Raw genomic sequence first — 20,318 nt, forward strand, 5'->3', positions numbered from 1 at the left:
GTTACAGGAATAATGTATCAGCTCATACAGACATGTTCATTTTGTTATATTAGATCCTCAATATTTAACTATTGTAGTTAACTGCACACCAGGAGGTTAGATTAAAGTAGAAATGCAACAGTTTGCCCTCAGTCACTTTTAGTAATAGTCTGGTTCCTTCTTTAAAAACAATGTTGAAATGTCTTTTAACAATTTCTATCTCATGACATTGTTGAGTGTACATTGTTTCTGCATCCTGTCCTGAGATACAGATAAGCCTATATCCATGTATCTTCTATTTGGCCCCTGACTGTGGGCACGTGTGGGCTACTCTTTTGTCCTTTACACATGATTAGATCAAAGCAATAGGCTGTGTGGCTGATCAATCATGCCAATTGATTTTCTTTTTAATTAACTTATTCAGAGGAGTTGACTCATGGATTTTGAATTAATAGAAAAAAGCAAACTTATCTAATCAGTTCACTTTTTAAGACTCTTATCCAACTATGTTTCAGTTTTACCAATATGGATCTTTTGGCTACACAGAGGTTGTTTCCTCTGTTTCCAATGGTATAATATCCACCTAATCAAGTACTGTACTTCATTACAATTTTGAGGTACTTGTACTTTGCTTGAGCATTTCTTTTTTTATGCTACTTTATGCTTCTACCTTACTAAATTTTAGTGGGAAATGTTATATAATACATATAAAACAATTGCTGCAATATCGCTATCATGGTATGTGGTATGTGGTCAAAAATATTGTAATATTTGATTTTGTCCATATTGTTTAGCCTTAGGTCTACAGTAACATTGTGTGCCTATCTGACGTTTGCTAGAATGAAATGGGGTTGAATACTTTTGCTAACAGCATAACCTTTTCCACTTTTCATTTTTCTAGAAAAATATTTTGTGGTGTAAAACATGTTACTTAGGCTACTGGTAATTCATTAAAAGTGTTAGGCTATTGTTGAAAATCAAAATCAAAATCATATGAAATACAAAAGACAAAATATGATCATATTAATACAGGCTCTTAATTGTTAACCAGTGAGGGTGGTTTAGCAGGGTGGTTGAACACTTATGCAAGGTGTTGCACACATGTTTAACCCTTAGATGCATAAGTGGGTGAGATTGTTTTCCTACAATATCTTCATAATGAAAAGTTGTTCCTGCTATTCCTCAAAAACATATTGGTATCATGCCACTTACATTTTTAACTTACCTTTTATACATTTTACGAAACTCTAGTTTTTGTATTACTACTCCAAGCTTCCATTGGTGGGTCAATCAACAGTGACTGTCAGGAATATATATTTTGTTGGCCACACAGATTATGTTAAAAAAGTGACAAATAAAAATATTTCAAACATGAAATCATTCTTGTGTTGACCAAAATATAATACAAATGATAATTATTAACCAAAATGACAAAAGTGGCAAAAAACACATTATTCTAACACAGGTCATTTTTACCCACTTTTGGAAGAGTGTCGGGTCCATCTAAGGGTTAAATAAATAATTTTTTCTAGGTTTTTTCTACTTTTTAAATACTTTATTCCATTTTAATTAGTTTTATTTGAATTATTTGATTCAACTCTCTAACAGCACTTACATGTTTTACCCTTATAAAGCATTGTCACTGTGTTATTAGAAGTGCTGTTTAAATCAAGTTGATTATTACTTCCTCTCTCTGTGTGCTCGCGCGGCTCTAAACAGGTATGACCGGTGACGTCAGCAAGGTGACACCCACCTCTCTTCCTCCGTGCTGGTGCAACGAGACTCCCGGTCCAGTTCCCGGTGGAGATTTCACCAGGAAACTTTTTACCGACTTTAACAGTGTGGCGTTTTTTTGTAACTTCGCTTCATTCAAGAGACGACGATGAAGATTTCTTCCTCGCTCGCGTGACGACGGACTTTATCACGGTCAGCGCGTGAAGCCGGGAGGACTCAAACGTGAGGCTTTTACACAGATATGAAAGCTATAATTTGTGCATGTGTTTGTGAAGCCGACTGTGAACTATAGCCTGAACTGAATCGAGGCTGCTGGTGAATGTGCTCAGTGATATAACACAGGAGCTCCTCTTTCACAGGCTGACGTTAGTTTCACATTGAATCGCTGCACCTCACTAGCTTAAAATAGATCAGATAGAGGATAGTTCAACTGTTTTCCACTGGATGGTTGAAGAGTTCCCCTTTGGGAAAATGTTACACGGTGTTAGTGTGAGTCAAAAGTCCAAAAACTATTACACGGTGTTAAGCTGCTACAACAAGCAGTCAAAATGTCGAGGGGTAATTATCGCGTTTTGGTTTTAATTCCAAATTATGAGATTTTAATGTCACTTCATGGCAAACGGTTTGTTTTGGGGGGTATTTTGGGAAGGGTTAGGGCGTCTCAATGAGCTTTAAAAAAAGTCTTGGGCATCCTGTCAGGGGGCAACACGTTCACCGAGAGACTGAATGCTGAAGAGAAAGTTTCATTCATGGACAGTCAGACTGTCAGCGTGGCTCAAGGTCGACGTGTCCCGCCCTGTGGGAAGCTTCTGTAAACACCCACCAGCTGTATGCTGCAATAAACCGGCTGACCAAAACATTCATGGAGGAAAAAGATACAGAACATGACTAAAAACATAGATTTGAAGCCCAAGGGAGACATAAAAGTGGTGAGATTAGAGGGATCAAACTGCCCACTGGTTTATTCAGTCTGGAAACTTAGTTTATCAGCATCCAGCTGTTGGAGCAGCTTTTAAAGCTCAGTGTGAGTCGCTTAGGTTACATGCCAGATTTAAATGAATTCAGGACTCCTTCTTCACTGTTTTTTAGTTACGATAAAGTAGTTTGTAAATCACTGTTTCACAATCTGATGTTGCTTGTGAACCCTGAAGACAAAACCATACAAGTTAGTGTGAACCTGGTGAGTTGTAACCACTTCAATTTGAGATGAGAGCAGCTGTGAACTATCAAGTTAATCACCAACTAGTTTTATACTTATTTTGAGTCTTTTTTTTTTTATTGAATATTTTCTGGTTTATTTAGTCTTCTATGACAGTAAATTGAATATCTTTGGGTTGAACAACGAATCAGTTAATCGAGAATATAATCATTATTTGTAGCCCTATTTGAGTGATTTCTGATTATTTTGTTTTGGCCCCAAAAAAGTAAAACTATTCAGTGCTTCATAAGAAATAACAATTGATAATATAAAAGTAGAAATGCAACTAGCAGTTATGTTCTTTATAGATTAATCTGTTGATAATTTTCTCAATAAATGGGTCAAAATGGTAAAAAATGCCCATCACTGTTTCCCAAAGTCCAAGTTGACATCGTCAGCTATCTAGAATTTTGGACTTTGGACATTGGACATTTGGACATTGTCACTTCATTGACCTGTCGTTGCAATAATCATCTTGCGGACCCTTGTGTGCTCCTGATCCCTGAATGGGAACAAACTGCTGTAATTGGATCTCTGTTTTAATTCACAGTGAATTCCCAACACATCAAGGTGGATCGTATCAGCCCTCTGTCCATGATGTCCTACAGAGGTAAAAATGACTTGTGCCGAATATGTGGAGGCGGTCTCCAGGGAAACCAAAGGCGGTGGCTGTTTCAAGGCCAAAACAAGAAGACTGGTCAGCCTCAGACCCCGACAGAGTCCCTGAGAGGAGGAAGCCTGTCCAGATCCTCGCAGAGCAGCCCCTGGGGTAAGTCTGGAGGAAAAAAGAAAATCTAAAAGTTTGTCTGAATTATATCCACAAATATCTTTCATAAACTGTTTCTTTTACTCTTCACAGGCAGCACTTTATCCCTGGGATCCTCCGTCTCTCTGTCAAAGTCCCAGCTATCCCTGAGCTCACCCTCTAAAGGAATGGATCTGCTCTCTGTGTTGACCCACATACTGGGGCAGTCTGTTTCACGGGGCAATGGGCAGGGGGAGTTTGTGTGTGGCAAATGCATGTGCGCCCTCGAGCGGGTGTTCAAGTTCGACTCGGTGATAGCCAGGGTGAGGGTGCTTTCATCTGAGAGGCTTCAGAAGCTGACCCAGGAGAGGGACAAGATCAGGCAGTGGGTTCGCCAAAATTACCGCCAGAGACACCCACAGGACTTCCAGAGCAGGGGCAGCACCAGTGAGGAGGATGGCGACGTGGAGAAGGAGGGCTACAGGGAGATGCTCAAAGAGAATATGGCTCTTTCAGAGTATGAGTGCTGGTCCGAGAAGTGGGACTCATGTCCGTATTTTATAAGAACGGGTAAAAGATGCAGCAAGGGTAAAGGATGTGAAGGCTGTGATTCCTTGCGAGTGTCAGACTCGGATTATGAGTCAGTTTGTGGAGTTCCCCGCCGTATGCCTTTCCAACCTTTCTCTCCTTTAGCATTGTCCCGGGATAAATCCCAGAGCATGCCGCTCCACTGGCAGAAGGTGCCCTCCATCTACTCCAGTCCTGCTTCGCTGGCGGGGTCCAGCCTCTCCTTACGGGCGTCTTCCCGCACAGAGTCCATTCAGTCTCTGGACTCTCTTGATGCCAATGACCCCTTTGATTCACCAGGTGATCAGGCAGTCAACTTTGTGCTCAAGGAGCTGAGATGTATTGAAGGAAAGCATGTCATTTCGCCATCAGGGAGCAAAATCCCAGTTCTGGGCAGGAGGAATGGAAAGTATTCAAGAGAAACCGGAGAGAAGCTGTTACCGACTATTAATCGGGTGCTGAACTTTGGGGATGGGGAGAACGGAGGGGATGAAACTGATGAAGAGTACGGAGACATCCTGACAGAGCTGAGGGACGAGTTCATGCCTCTTCATCGAGAGGTGAGTGTTTCTATTCGTGCAGATAACTGAAATGCACTTTGTAAAGGAATAGAAGAACTCTGACCAAATGCTGTGTGAGCTAGTGACTGTAAATATTGACACAGTGTGCTGCAATAGGTAATCCGGGAGTAGCTGGGGCCTGTCCAGCAGTACAACATGATCAGAATTTCAAATTTTTGTAATGTTTTTACTGAAAATACCACAACCCACATATAATATTTAATCATTTGACACTTCAGAGCACCACAGGGAGGGTTCACCATGCTGTCAGGCACTTGCAAGGTCAGCTGGACCAAGCTGCGGCCCGCATCAGGACTCTGGAGGCTGAGCTGAAACATGGGAAGAGTAAACCAACAGAAGTCAATGGATCAGAGGAGTGGACCTCTGTAAGCATTCATGTTTTTTCTCAGACTGACCCCATTTTGAGACCATTACGGGTTTTTTAAAAAGTCTCTGGACACCTGAATATGTGACCGGTGCTTTTTATGATCAACAGTCCAAAATCCAAAGATACTTAGTTTACAATCATGTATATGTATATGTATGTGATAGTTAATGTATGACAACGAAAAGCCTCAAATCCTCACATATCAGAAGCTACAACCAGCACATTTTTTCTCATTTTCATTCAAGACTATTATTATTATAGTTAAAAAGGTTATCGTGGTCAGTGGACTGGTTAATATATAAAGTGATTCATAATATAAACACTTAAAGTTCATCAATGTATGAAATAATAAATAAGGAAGACTAAAAATATAAAAAGAAAATACAAAAACTCTAAATTAGTAACTCAATCATAATCTAAATGTGAATATAATCAGATGATTTGAGACATCAGTGAAGTAACAGAGTAACAGATATTTACCCATGCAGTTGTTACATTTTGTTTAGTCAAGAAAAACAAGTTTGTAACTTTGTACGACCTCATGTCACATGTCCAAACAGCTCCAGATATAGTTTCTACAACACTCCACAAACTTCCCTGAGAATTTGGTGTTGACTGAGAACAAATATAGCACTATGAAAGGAGTAGAGGGTGGGTGTACTGTTTTATGCCTATGGAAGGGTGTGTCTGTTTCCTCATTTACAGGTGCAGATAACGACACGCACACATGCACACACACATGCACACCCGGCCTCTCTGGAATCTTCCCCAACCAGTGAAGTTTGCCCAGGGCTCAGTAGTCTTATGATAGAGGATATCATTAACCAGCCTCCCAGCTCCTGTTCACATGACCTGATCTTTGGCAGAATCAGAGACACTTTATTCACATGATGAACACAGTTTAATATTAGTAAGAATTAATGTGAGATGTGTGCAAGGAGCCGCAGGTTTAAACACATAGAGCTAATGGAGACAAAAATGTTGGCAGGGCCGCAGCTAACGATGATTTTTCTTTATCAATCTGTGTTTTATAGTAATAACTCAATCAAATGTGAGCACACAGACACAGTACATATAATGCACAATATATTTTTAGATTCAGTATGACTCAAACTTAGGATATAATTATCTGTGATGAACATTGTGAAAATAAGCATCTAGAAAAATCTGCTTAGAAATCAATAGAATTTTTTAAAGTATCAAAGTAAAACAGTGAATATCATCCAAACGTCAAAGTGTTAAAGTATCAAAAATCGTCATGGTATTCTTGGTCAGATTACCTACAGTATCCTTTGTTCACATATTTTATCAGATAGATGTCAATCATGAAACATATCCAAATTTAGACCTTATAATATTCAAGCAATCTGTTATTTAAAACCAATGTACTGAACAGTTTGGGGGCTTTTGTTAAATGAAACAAAGGGATATTTATAATGCCCCAAACTGAGATATCAAAAAAAAAAAAGTTTTGCGTTGTCAGAAGTGAAACTTTGATCATAAAACACCACAACTTCTGCTCTGATTTGTAAAAGAAACTATTGCCACCTGTCCTCTCCTCTTCCCTGCAGCTGGCCCAGGAGGAAGGTGGCAGTTTCCTGCTGCAGAGTCTCGGTCACTCCCTGCACAGCCGGGAGCGTTTGATTCAGGTGGGTGAAGTGATGAGTGCAGACAGGACTCGGTCATGCACACAGCAGTGGGATCTTCTCCTACTGCTCAGGCTTGGGCTCGAAGCTCACTGGAATGTTGTTTGTCTTTGAAGTCGCTGTACGCCCTTAAAGCGACAGTGCCAAAAATACTTTCCTTTTGTCTGTTAGCCACGTACACGATTGTGCCAGTGACGCTGACTTATGTTTTTCTGGCGCTTTGATCACGACTGCTGTTGATTTCAGTTGCTTGTAATGTTGATGAGTAACAGTGGGGATTTCAGTGGATTGCTGCTAAACCGCTTTAAATCACTCTGCATGAATGTGAAATAGTACATAGATTGACAGATAGGGAACTTAAAGGGAGATTGGATGAATTACAGCCCATTAAAAGATTATCAATAATTGACAATATTAAAAAAATAGTAATAGTAAAATAAGCTGTTTATATGCTTTAAACTTTGAATTAGAAAGCTGTAAAAACCAGTATACATACTAATCCTTACTATGGCAGCCCTATTGTCAGAACAAATGCATGAATGACATTATTAGTAGTTTTTAATTGTGTTCTTTTAAAAACCGGTACAATGAGTCTTATGGGTTTAAAGAGATCTGAGCAGGTTTTGACAGATTTGAGTTTCGGGGTGAGTAGATAAGTGATACATGTGGCTGCCTGTTGGATTGAGCTGTACACTAATGATGAGATGAGACTCCCTGATGTTTGCCGTGGTTCTAATTTGCATTCATATTAACATGGCTCTGGGCTCTATAGGAAGACTTAGCGTGGGTTGTTCTGACACGTCATGGGATTTAAAGCCTTGAAGTTTAAAGATTCAAACATAATTAAGACATGAAAACTGATAAACTGCAGTTAAAACGTCCCATGTGTTGTTCATTTTTCACTAAGCAGACAGATATTTTCTCTCTTTCAGGAGTGTATGGGTCTGATCAGAAGACTGTGTGTGGAGGAGGGGGCAGGGTCTGAGCTGGCCGACAAGCTGACTGAGAATCTGGGCGAGAATCTGAAAGAAATTCTCTCCAACAACAAGGTTAGAGCTGACATTGTGCTTTATGATCCTCAGCATTGACGGTAAATGCTTTGTTTCCTTATGATGACACATAATTCCCCCACACTGAAGATAGCTGTTCGACTAACTCTGCAACTATTTTGATAAGAGAATAATCTTTTAAATAATGTTTTCATGTGTCATACATGATAGTAAACTTGAATATTTGGGGGGTTTTGACTGTTGATCAGACAAAACAAGGCATCTTCAAGTCGTCATCATGGGCTTTAAGAAGTTATAACAGCCTTTTTTTCTCTGTTTTCTGACATTTTATAGACCAAATATAACTGATTAATCAAAAGAATAATCTGGATATTAATACATATTAATAATGGTTAGTTCCAGCATTGGTTGGCAGATAAACAGACCTTTTGCTGATAGATGATTTACAGAGCAGTGTAGGTCTTTGGTCCTGGATGGGTAAGTTTTACCTCAGGCCTGAAGGAAGTTAAACCAGTCCAGCACTATATAGCCTGTCAGGGACTTTCTGTGGCTCTGTGTAAAAGAAGTTGACTCTGTTGTGTCTGTCATTTAGTTATAGATATAGATTATTCATTTATCTGCTTTCTTTGAGATTTCAAGGAATATTTAATTAACATGGCAGAGTTACAGTATGGACAAAAAGACAATATAACTAACAGTATCTGTGCTTTAGCTGATGATTATGATGTCCGTGGATTATCGCCGTCCACCAGTTATGTATTTTACTGTCTGGATGAAAACACAGATATTGTTTACTTATGCGAAGTGGCTGCTGTCACACTGCAGTTCCCCTTTTTTTTAATAAAGTACTGAATCTGTTTATCTCTCTGTCTGAATGGAGAAAAACAAATTACTGATGTCCCCTTGTGTTACTAATTATGTCCAGATAGGGAAGTTGGTTCCATTTTGCTTGTTAAAGTATGACTTGAAGTATAAATCATTAGATTAGAAATGAAATGTGCTTCTGACATACTTGACATCTTGCCTCGTATTCATGTTCTTAATTGTAAGTTTATTTTAATGTAAATTCTATGTTTTACGGTCAATTTTCAATCTCGTTTCAATGCAGTTTTGACGATCTTTGTGTTCTCCTGCTTCAGATTGGCACTCTAATAACTTTGAACACATTTGTGCACAGTCATTGTAGTTAAATCCAAATTTAGAAGTGTCAAATCTCTTGATGTAACATTGCTTTGTGATCTTTAGACTGCTCTGAAGAGTTTGATGTCTGAAATAACTGCCAAAGAAAAGGCCACGGAAAATGAGATCGAGGCACTGAGGAAGGCTGGAAGAGACAGAGAGAGAGACCTCGACACACTCAACACTGTGCTGCAGTGCAACCAGTATATTATCAATGTAAGAGCACACACACACACACACACACACACACACACACACACACACACACACACACACACACACACACACACGCAAAAGGAAGCAGTGGTGGAATTTCACGCTTCGTATTTCAAAAACACACACACCCATTTGCTTTCTATATTGAAGCACTATTACACACGGTCAGTTCACTCTACCAGTTTTATCTAAGTTGATTTTTGCCCTTCCTCCAGGATCTGCAAGTGGCTCTGCGGGAGAAAGAACGACTGCTGGAGGAGGTGGAGAAAGAGAGGGAGGTGTGGAGACAGCGTGACAGGGCCCTCACTGCTGTCCTGCAGGAGAAGGAGACTCTGATCTGCTGCCTCAAAGAGGAGCTGGAGAGCTGTCAGAAAGCTGTGCAGGTACATAAATACATTCATACATACACTCACCTTCAAAACTACCTTGAGGGAAGAGGAGTAAAAACCTGGAAATCCATTATATAACTTGGAGAACTAGCTACGGTGCTGCTCCTCTTCCCCTTCTATCCTGAGATTTTTCTAGTTCAGTTCTGTGCTTTTGGCAAGTTTAATGCCCAGAATATGTTATTTTAACATGCCAGTTAACTGGCATTAATCTTGACTGAGCATGTGATATTAGCAATTGTGTAAATTTGAGTATCCTTCAGTTACTTTTTACTGTGAGGTAGCTGTGATTCAGTATGTAGAGCTCCCACCAAACCATCGATTGGCAGCTCAATTCCTCTCTCCTCCAATTCATATGTCGAAGTGTCCTTAGGCAAGATACCGTACTTCCTATTGCTCTCAGTGGCTGCACCAGCAGAGTGTGAATAATTAAATCCTCCCAATGAGCAGGTTGCCACCTTGCATGGCAGCCCCCGTCATATGTGATTGGGTGAATGTCGCTTGGAGCATTTTGCGTGTCACTCACTAGACAAGAAAGGCATCACCATTTACTACTGACTTCATCCTCATGATGATCAGATTGTTTGCACATGCCCACAATTTGTCATCTGTTCTGTAGCATTTGTTGCTAAGGCTGTTCCACAGTTTGTTTCTATTGTCCACTCACATTTGAATCAGATTCGGACAGGAACGTGTATGAATGTTTTTGAAAAGTTTCAGTAAGGAATAAGAAAAAGAACTGACATCCTACTGTTTACTTCCCTTGAAGATATAGCCCAAAAGAGACAGAAGCTAAAACAGCCTGAGATAGAGGATGAACCGAGTGGCTGCATAAAAGGGCCAATATATGATAAATAAGTAGTAGTAGTAAAGTGCATGCAAACATATTCCAGTAGAGCCACAGAATATAAATATACCTGTAAATGTGCATGACACGTTTCCTCTAAGGGCCAAACACTGTCTGGCATCACGCTGTCTTACACTTGTCTGTCAGCAGTAAAATGAAAACATGAGTCAGCCCAAATGAAAGCCAGTTTAAGTTTCCTTGCTGTAAGAATGGCAGAGCTGAGTGTTATTGTACATGTAGATATATTTCAGAGAGGAGCAGTAGTTTGTGGTTAAACTCTTGTTGGTCTGTATAAATTTAAAAAAAACTGGGAAAAGAAGCATTTCTGTGTGCTTATTGTTTTTGTTGTGCAGTCAGAGAATATCTTTGTCTGCCATCTGTCACAGCATCAAAAAACTCGCAGTGCAAATGTTATCAGGATATTTTGGTTTGAACCATCTTCACTGATTATTAAAAAAGCAGCTGGATGCTTTTTCAGATGACTCATGAAGTACTATTGTTGTCTCTACTCACATACCACACATAGACTGGCCCTCACAGCACTGTGTTAAAATTAAAAATAGGCCTTTTATTAGATAGCCTTTTATAATGATATTATTGCTATTGCAGTTACTGTTGGCTGACAGTAAAAGGAGACAAAACAAGAAGAAGAAACCCAACACGAAACACTTAACACAAAAATCATCCTTTTTGATTTGCTGCCAGGCCGTACATTTTTGATGTTGTACTCAGTGAAGGTTCAAGTACTCATAAATTCACATGTTTACGACTGTTTATCAGCATTTAAATGAAAACATGAGTCAGCCCAAATGAAAGCCAGGCAAGGTTTCATTGCTATAAAACGTGTGTTACTGAAGATGTCTGATACTCTTCACTGTGCTATAGTTCTGCTTGGATAGAAATATTTCAGCTTGAGAGAGGAGCTTTATAAAATGCTGCAGTATAAATTGGATACAAAGTGCCTCAATTGTTCATTGAACTACTTTCACCTTAAAACAAAGTTTCATTCTCGCTGTTATTGAATGAAGAGCCTGTTCTACAGCGCTCAGCCCTCCCGGCCTCTTGTGGGTGATGAGGTTTGTCAGTAAATATTGGCTTCAGTGACCACAGGGAAAGCTTTACTCACAACTTGTCGTTTTCTTCCAGACGCTCTCCGACTCTGTGATTGGTCAAGGACCGACGGGGGGAAGAGCTGAGGCGGCTCTTGCCTCTCAGCTGAAGGAGAAGGAGAGTCAGCTGGCAGCCTTGTTGAAGGAAAGAGAGGGAAACAGCACCACCATGTGCCAAGAGGTCACCAAACTCACCGCGGCCCTGCAGGAGTCCCAGACTATTATTCAGGTGAGGTATCAGAATTGAAAAGATGATTACACATTGCCAAAAAAAAACCTAAACAACAAAAGTAGCTGCTTGAATAGTGAGAAGGAACTGGAGATGTGATGCAAATTGAGACATGGTCAGAGATTTTAGGGCATCATGCAATCAGATCTATACTTTATATTCTCATTCAGTATTCAATGTCTGAGAAGAAAGACAATGTTCAGTTTTGTTTTTGTTAGGTTCATTTTCCATTTTTGCACCAGCATTGACTTTAGCATAGCAGCCAGAAACATGCATTGCAATGATTAGTCAATTAATTGATTCTATTTTGGTAACTTATTTAATAATTTTGGGTCACTTTTTTTTTTTTTTTAAGAAAAATGTCCAAATTCTCTACCAGCTTCTGACATGTGAAAATGTTGTTATTTTTCTTCTAATATATTAATAAAACAAAACAAGACATGTAAGGACATCACTTTGGGCTATTAGAAACCATGATTGACTTTTTTTTTTTAACCATTTTCTGATATTTTATAGACCAAACAACTAATCGATTAATCAACATATTCAGATCTGCTTTCACCACAAAAGGCTCATGTAAGAGACATTTTAGGAGACACTTTCTAACCATTTCTCCTGCCGTCACCAGAATCAGCAGGAGAGTCACAGCCAGAAAGTTTCCTCTCTGACGGATCAACTCAAAGACGTTCGGCAGGAGCTGAGGGAGAAACAGAAGCACAAGAAGGAGGCTGAACGAGTCCTGCAGAACGACCGTGAGGACAGAGACAGAGAAGAGAGGAAACTGAAGGACAGCCTAGAGAAGAGAGACAAACTCATAGAGGTACTACACAGAGCCGGATGAACAAGGAGGAAACAAAAAAAACCCCAAATAAATAAATCCTGGGAAGACTATTTTGATGTTCAAATTTGAATTAAAACTGAATTATGTTGTTTTATGGTTTGAGATGGTTGTGTTACATCTTAAAACAGCTGTAATGTATGAAATCACCATGTGTGATGTGGACTCTGCAGCTCCCCTCAACTAAAAAATAGCCTAAACTTGCACACCTCCAACTAAACCAGTGTAATAGTCTAAAAGCTGTGTTGGTGGTGGTTCTCTATGGCTGTAGCTCGCCCTCTAGTGGCTGGTCGGGACCGTTGCGGTGTCTAATGCTGCAGAGCTCCATGAAACATTACATTTTTTATGGTATTTCTAAATATCTGAATAAATAGAAACACATATTTAAATTGTCTTGTTCTTTTCCAAAACATTATGAGTTAGTGATACCACTTATTCTGAGTTGGTGATAAGAGTATTGTGATTGTTTGAGAGTTGAGTTTTACACACGCAGATGTGTAAAATGTCTCTTTGAGATCGTGTGATGTTCTGAGTTTCATTCATGCTTGTGGTGGTGACCGAGATCTTTTTGTTTCTTCAACAGCAAATCCTCTTGGATGCTGAGGAGCGGGACCATCTGTTCAGAGAGCTGCAGCAGAACCTACAGAAGAACCGCACACTGTGACAGATTATATAGCTAGGTGATAAACTGACAGGATGCAAACTTTCTGCACAAACGGAGGAATACTTTGCACTTTCTGCACCACCTTTCTGCCTCTTTGAAATATTTATCGTGGTGTATATTTATATTTATCTCCACATATTTGAGGTTTGCATTTACAGACCTGTTTTGTCCTGGCACAGGGCTGAAGGAAAGCTTAATTTTCCACAATTACTACTAAACTCTCTGCAATGAATAAGTCATTTCAGATGTAGAGAGTCAGATGTGGTCTGATTGTTCTCAGTATGGAGAGATGTCAGGCTCTTTCTTCCTATAGCTGGATGTTCAATACTTGACTTAAAAATCACCACATTTATTTAACTGTATAGACTTGATTTTTGAATGTAATGGGTTTAATGTTTAGGTAGTGATTAGGTTTCATTTCAGTGGGATGGTTGCGGATACAAACATTTCTGAATGGTGTGATTGTCAGTGAATCCGAGTGACATTTATTGTGTCCTTAAGGACAGGAGCGGGTACGGTATTGCTTTAAGTCTGGATTAGCATTACTCTATTCTATGAAGCTTCTGGCAAGTGTGTCTTATTGTGTTTATCTTTTTACTTTCTCTACTGCCTATTTTTGTTTACAGTGCTAGTTTGGCACTCATGGAGGGGAATATCTAGGACCAAAATAGCATTTTTAACTGCCTATTTTTTCTGCTTTTATAGTTTGTATATTTTTTTCTGAATGATGGTTTACATGTCTTGTGTTGTCTGACTGTGAGTTATCGCTGGAGGCGTTTTTTCGTTTAACTCAAGAGAATTAAACACTCTGATCCAAATTACTAATGTCTACAGACTCACTTATTTCATTATCCATCATGCATGCTTGTTGAGATGAAACATGACCTCAAACTACTGCAGTATAAGCCAGTGTTGAATGACAGTGCCCCCTGTCTTCTCCTCAGTGTCCAATCGCAGAACTGTTTAGAGTTTCTAGTTACTTCAGGAACTGTTGCTATGGAGCTGACTCCTCAACACCTCACACAAAGTTTTCACATGAGGTAGAACAGCCATTTCTCCTCGGAGGAATTCATCATCACAGTACTAAAAAGTTAAAATTGTGACTTTTGAGAGGGAACCGCGTGTGAAGGAATGCAGGTCCAGTCGGTCCCGCTCGGCTCCGTCACCATCGGACCGGAGTCTTGGCGCGATGGGACAGTCCGCTCTATCCGACGTGCGCAACGCCTGGTCCGGCAGACTCAGGCCGGTCGGTCGGGGAGCTGCAGCCAGACCCGGAGCTGCAGCGCCGCTCCTGGTTTCACCCCAAAGCGCACAGATGGCACCGCGGAAACAAACGAAGATAAGATCACAGGGGAGGAATGTGGAAGGAGTCGTGACTCCATCTGCAAAAGTAAGATGTCGAGGCCCCAAACTACAGGAGCGGTGGTGAGAGACACACACTTCCAGACAGTCCTGCGCGTGCATCTATTTGAAAGAGTTATTATCTGAGGAGAGATAGTACAGTTAATGATAATGGCCTGCCATTATTTGGTCAGTGTGATGAAGTTATAGGCTCAGTAAATCTCTGCAAATAATTCTTCTTCACAATGATTAAATAAAAACATGTGCCAAAACAGTAACCCACAGAAAAAGGCAAAGCATCAACATATAGTCAACATCCTAATAAAACATTTATGAACAGTGTTCCATAAGATATTAACATTGTGTTTTATCTTCTTTGAAACCACTGTTTCACTTTATTGCTCATCTTATATAACAAAATAGACTACTGAAAAACATAAATTATGGTTTAATAAGAAACTGATTGATTACACCCACAAAATCTTAAATTCTTGTGAATTAGGCTATAATACATTTCTGACTTTCTTTATTCTAAGGGCTTGGAATTTGCAGTGGTCAAAAATGCATTTCAATTTACTAAGTCAGTCTAACTTCCTCTGAAGCTCCCTCTTAATGGCACCCAGAAGACATCTGTTGCCCCGTTCCCACCTTCCAGCTTGCGTGAGCAGTGTGCGGGGGTCAGTGTTGCCATGGCAGGTGAGTACATGCGCAGGGTGCGGGAGGTGGAGGGCCAGCTGCGCAGACAGGCGGGCAGGGTGACCCAGGAGGGCATCAAACTGGAGAGGGAGAGGGGTCACTTGGAGAGGATGCTGCGTAGCCTCAGGGCTGATCTGATGGTGAACAGGAGGAGCTCTGAAGGAAGAACCAGAAGGCCTTCCACTGCAGAGATGGTGAGCGTATAGCCACTCAGCAGACAGTTTGGTCACACTCATTTTTTATACTCCTGTACTGCAAACTTAATGACATGCATTCGCTGACAGGTCTGCTGTGTTGCAGGAGAGAGATGGTGCTGATTACTTGCTGACCTGTGAGAAAGGAGAGCTGGCCGAGTTGAAACAGGATCTGGAGGGAGCACTGAGAAACACACTGACCCAGCTACAGGTGATTTACAACATTACTGCTCTGTCTTCTTCGGTTCACTAATTTACCTTTAAAGCACCCCACTGCCCCCACCTCTCTGTCTTTCTCTCTCTTTTATTCCATTTGTCCCTCCACGGCGAGAGTGTTTGTTTTTATTTATCTATAAAATAAACCCACGAGAGATTACAGGTGAAAGCTATAACTGCTTGGCATTTGGGAATATTTTAACTGTCTGCATGTTGCCAATGTAAAGTAAAATCTTAAATCTAGGATTAAGACACTGTAGAGCATTAAAAACAATGTAAAGAACAAACAACAACTGTTGAACAGTGAAAATATTACTTATGAAAAACTACAAAACTTTAAATAATAATAATAATGCATTTCATTTAAAGGCGCCTTTCAAAGCACTCAAGGACACCTTACAAAGCACATACAGTATAACACAACAACAGTACATCAAACAAATATAAATCAGGTAACATTCAAAGATAATTAAATAAATACATGAATATGAGGATACAAGGACCTCATCAGGGTCTTACAGTCGCCTTATCAGCATCAATACACACTTCTTTGTAAGTTTTCCCTCTATCTCTTCCAGGCTCTGGGTGAGAGTAGCAGACGGCTGCTTAACTGTGCCAGTGAGAGGGCTCGTGTCCTGGAGCTGCTGCCTCACAGCGGCTCTGCTGGAGGACATGGCACCGCTGTTCAGACCTTCACCAAGACGCACCCCGTCAGCCCCTTTACACCAGGTACGCTGTGGTCACATGATAAGACTGTATCAGTCCGTGCAGATAGATCAGGCTGCTTCAACAAGACAACAGGAAATAGAAGAAAAAAAACACAAGGACACAAATACAGAATCAAATTACAAAACATACATCAGGAACATCATCCTACTAATACTCACTTTAAATTTAAAGCTTGTTTATGTAGCTTCCTACGCTGCTTGAAGTCTGCTGATGTAAAGCGGCCAATCAAAACAGAGTGGGTTCATCGGGAGAGGGGCTTAAAGAGACAGGAGCTAAAACAGCCTGTTTCAAACAGAGGCTGAACTAGTGGCTACATTAAAGGCCAGTATGAGATAAGTTTTTGAACTGTGAATCATGCAAAGATATTCCAGCAGAGCCCCAGATTATAAATATAGACATGGGAATGTACATATGTCCTCTTTAAATAAAATAAATTACTTTTTTACTGGTTTGTCTTGCAGAATGTAAACAGGTTTTGGAGACGTCCACTTTAATGGTCAACCAGTCGCAGCAACTGAGGAAAAATATCAGACAGATGCTTACCTGCGCTATCACTAGGCAGAAAGATATTCATCGTACTGTCAATGACGGCCTGGTGAAGAAAATTGCAGAGACAGTCAGTCTGCAGGTAGACACAAACAAAACAAGGTGTAAAACATTTGATTGCAGTACAGATATACATCAGGAACATCATTTTGATTTTCTGTCTTTCAAAGCAAAACTTGACTTTAGCGTCTGCAGCCACCAGGCAGGCAATGTTTCGCAAGCAGAGGGAAATCAACTGTATTCGCCACAGCCACGACAGAGCGCAGGTTGGTGTGCATGTGGAAAAGCATCAGTGAGTTTGTTTGATGGTTAATATGCACAAGATGACCTTTCCACTCATCATCGTGATGTTTACAGGGTCCAGAGTACAGCGGAGACATACTGTCCAGAGAAAAACTGAACAGACCTCTGGTGCAGGTTTACCACAGACATCCGGGGACACAGTTACCTGAGGCTGCTCAGCTCATACAGGTGCTTTCAATAAGTGTGAATAGAAATGCAGAAATGAGTTATTAGTTGTAACTAAATGTGTTATTAATGGCTATTAAACCATTTATTAGGTCTTTATAGATCAATAATCCATTACAAAAAAAATTAAGACAGTTTGTCCACTTGAACTGGATTACTTATAAACAGCTTATTTACAACTGAAATAGATTTTTTTGCAACCAAATTTTCTCCCAAGTGGGCTACTACTGGTCAATAATTGTTTGTTTTTTAAACATTGATAAGGTCATAAGTTACAAATGATAAAGACTGAGGTACATAAAACGAGCATAAAATGTGACAAACCATGCATATATCAAATGACATGTCAAATGACAGAGTGTGCTCAGCCATCACAATTAAATCCAAGGTTTCAAAAACATCAACACACCTCAGTAGTTACATGAAAAACTCACCATGGCCGAAACCATCATGAATAACTTAAACTTAGTAATGTAACATGTTCTGAAAACGTTATCTATGATGAATCTAAACCAAACCAAAACTAGGACTAGCAGATGGAGGGGAAGCCCCACTGACCTAAATACAGGGGACAAAAACAGACAAAACAAAATTGTAGTGAGTACAAGTTCATCCTTTCACTCTCTCTTCAGTTTTAGAAGATCACATGTTAGGCTACAGTGAATAGCTTATAAAAGATAGGCTTTTATAAAAGGTAGTATACGTTTACCAACATGTAAGCATACAAACTAGAGAAGCACGCATACTGAATTATATATGGAAACTATGTTCACACCATATATTAAAAGCATGCAGTGGTTTAACACCTAGTAACTGTCTCTAAGAAACCGGGTTAAAGGTGCTTCCTGTCCATTTTTCAGGGCAGTGCAGTGCTGAGACGATGTGTTATGTCCTCTGAGGGCGAGCTGTTGCAGCTACAGCGTGCTTGTTTGCACCTGCTGGACAACCTACATAGCAAGAGAGCAGCAGCTCAGGTGGACGCAGCCGTCGTCCGCATGAGGCGTCAGCAGGTGGACAAGCGAGCCATGCCCACTTTCCTCCAGCAGGGGGCATGCCGAAGCCAACTCTCCTTGTCTTGTGTTCAGTAGAGCTGCAGGGAGCATGCAAGTGGAGAATACATAACATAACAACATTAGTATCCACATACACTTGGCCATATGGTGTACATTGCTGCAGGACATTTTTGGCACTAACATTTAAAACAGTTAAGTTTAATAAAAGTTAAAACTAATTATTATAAGTTGCAAAACATTTCGCAATACTCGCACTTTCAGCAAAATCTGATGATTTGTCTCATATGACTCAAGACAGCTCAGACAAATGCAGGAAAATAATACAAAATCAGGTTTATTGGCCTGTACAATGAACACTGACAAGATCTCAGTTTCCCTGATGAAGCAAACCCCAGTCAACTGTTACTGATGAATTTAAAGAAACACTAAGATTTATTTGCTGTAACTAATTAATTTTAGTCTAATCTGATTATCTTTATTGGAATAAAAACAAGACGACTGTAGGAGTGTCTGTATATAGCTCACTCAGACTACAAGGGTGTAGTATATGTTCTGTTCACGTGATGATTGGCAGCACAGTGACAAACAACAGGTGTTTTGAATTATCAGCACTGTTTTTGTAAATATTCAACTGTTGCAATAAATGGGAACATCACCCAGAGAAGTACAGTTTTTGACAGTTTATTTTAAGTGGATACCTTCCCTTAGAACATTCCCTAAGCCACCTACGTTAAGTGACTAATTTAGCTTGGTTTTTGGATAGTCACTACACAAGTAAGAAACGTCCTGTACGGAGGAATGTACAACACTATTGGAAGGATGCTGCTGGTTGGATTGGCCTCACATGGGTCAAAAGGAACTGTGATCAACTACTCTCTTCACCAAACAGTGCTGCACATAAGAAAAGGCAAGGTAAGCAAAATAATCTGGATCATTTTATCACTGCCTGTTGTTTGAAGTGGAACTAAACTGCTTGAAATCTGTACCTATTTGAATGAATACTGACTTGCCAGTGTGTGGAATAGAAAGACCTCACGCAATTGACAGTTTTGGAAATGGATGAAAGTGCTGATGCTGAAGATGTCATGTTTATTGTTCTTGATGGGGTGCTGTAATATGGTGGGAAGAGATGAATGTACTAATAAACATCATGAAACTTCAGTGCAAGTTAAGAGAAAGATGGAGAGCAGCTGCCTGTGACTTACGGGAGAGAAGAGGATGCAGACTGCTACCTCTAAAGGAACAGCTCTATCAAAAGGTTAAGGTTAGGGTCATAGTGGTCATATCTTCAAAAAATTAATGTTCCCAAGATTGATACAGAGGTGGATTTGTTGATTGGCACAAATGCTGAAGTGTTTTCTGAACCTTAGGAAATTGTCAATATTCATGGCGATGGACCGAATACTTTCAGAACCCTATTGGGGTGAGCTGTGAATGGTCCACTTAGAGGAGGTGGAAGTGACACGGAAGAGTGGCTGCCCTGGTGTCACTGTCAATAGGATTTCCACTGACAAAGTATTTAGTGACGATATGAGGTTTCTGCAACGCATTGAAGAAACAACTGATCTTGAAACCCACCACTACTGTATTGACTTACCTTGTAAGGTTGACAATATCATCATGCCAAACAATGCTGTAGAATCATGTTGGTGGTTAAGCCCATCTATGACCGTCTTGGATTCTTATCACCATCACACTGCCTCCCAAGCTAATGCTACAAGAGATCTGCAAAAGAAAGGTTGGTTAGGTTAACATGATATCACAAATATTTTTACAAGAATGGCCACAAATTTGACAAATTTGCTTTGATGTGGAGGTGG

At 40.1% G+C, this 20,318-nt stretch overlaps 2 protein-coding genes across 2 annotated transcripts; both read left to right on the forward strand.

Annotated features, from left to right (window-relative positions):
* The first annotated feature begins 1,802 nt into the window (after positions 1-1,802).
* On the forward strand, positions 1,803-13,916 carry si:ch73-95l15.5 (uncharacterized). The gene is made up of 11 exons (XM_053327319.1): positions 1,803-1,935; positions 3,462-3,680; positions 3,771-4,783; positions 5,023-5,169; positions 6,743-6,820; positions 7,750-7,866; positions 9,073-9,222; positions 9,438-9,605; positions 11,602-11,793; positions 12,422-12,613; positions 13,215-13,916. Exons 2-11 carry the CDS (start codon positions 3,506-3,508, stop codon positions 13,293-13,295), a joined length of 2,313 nt encoding a protein of 770 aa, XP_053183294.1. The 5' UTR covers positions 1,803-1,935; positions 3,462-3,505; the 3' UTR covers positions 13,296-13,916.
* Positions 13,917-14,426: 510 nt separating this feature from the next.
* On the forward strand, positions 14,427-18,669 carry ccdc105 (coiled-coil domain containing 105). Its single transcript, XM_053327147.1, has 8 exons — positions 14,427-14,720; positions 15,239-15,526; positions 15,633-15,737; positions 16,321-16,471; positions 16,933-17,099; positions 17,188-17,283; positions 17,375-17,488; positions 18,346-18,669. The coding sequence occupies exons 1-8, from the start codon at positions 14,427-14,429 to the stop codon at positions 18,571-18,573; spliced, it is 1,443 nt and encodes a 480-aa protein (XP_053183122.1). The 3' UTR covers positions 18,574-18,669.
* Positions 18,670-20,318: the final 1,649 nt, after the last annotated feature.

The sequence above is a fragment of the Scomber japonicus genome, chromosome 10 (genome assembly GCF_027409825.1).
Source record: "Scomber japonicus isolate fScoJap1 chromosome 10, fScoJap1.pri, whole genome shotgun sequence".
Lineage (NCBI taxonomy): Eukaryota > Metazoa > Chordata > Actinopteri > Scombriformes > Scombridae > Scomber > Scomber japonicus.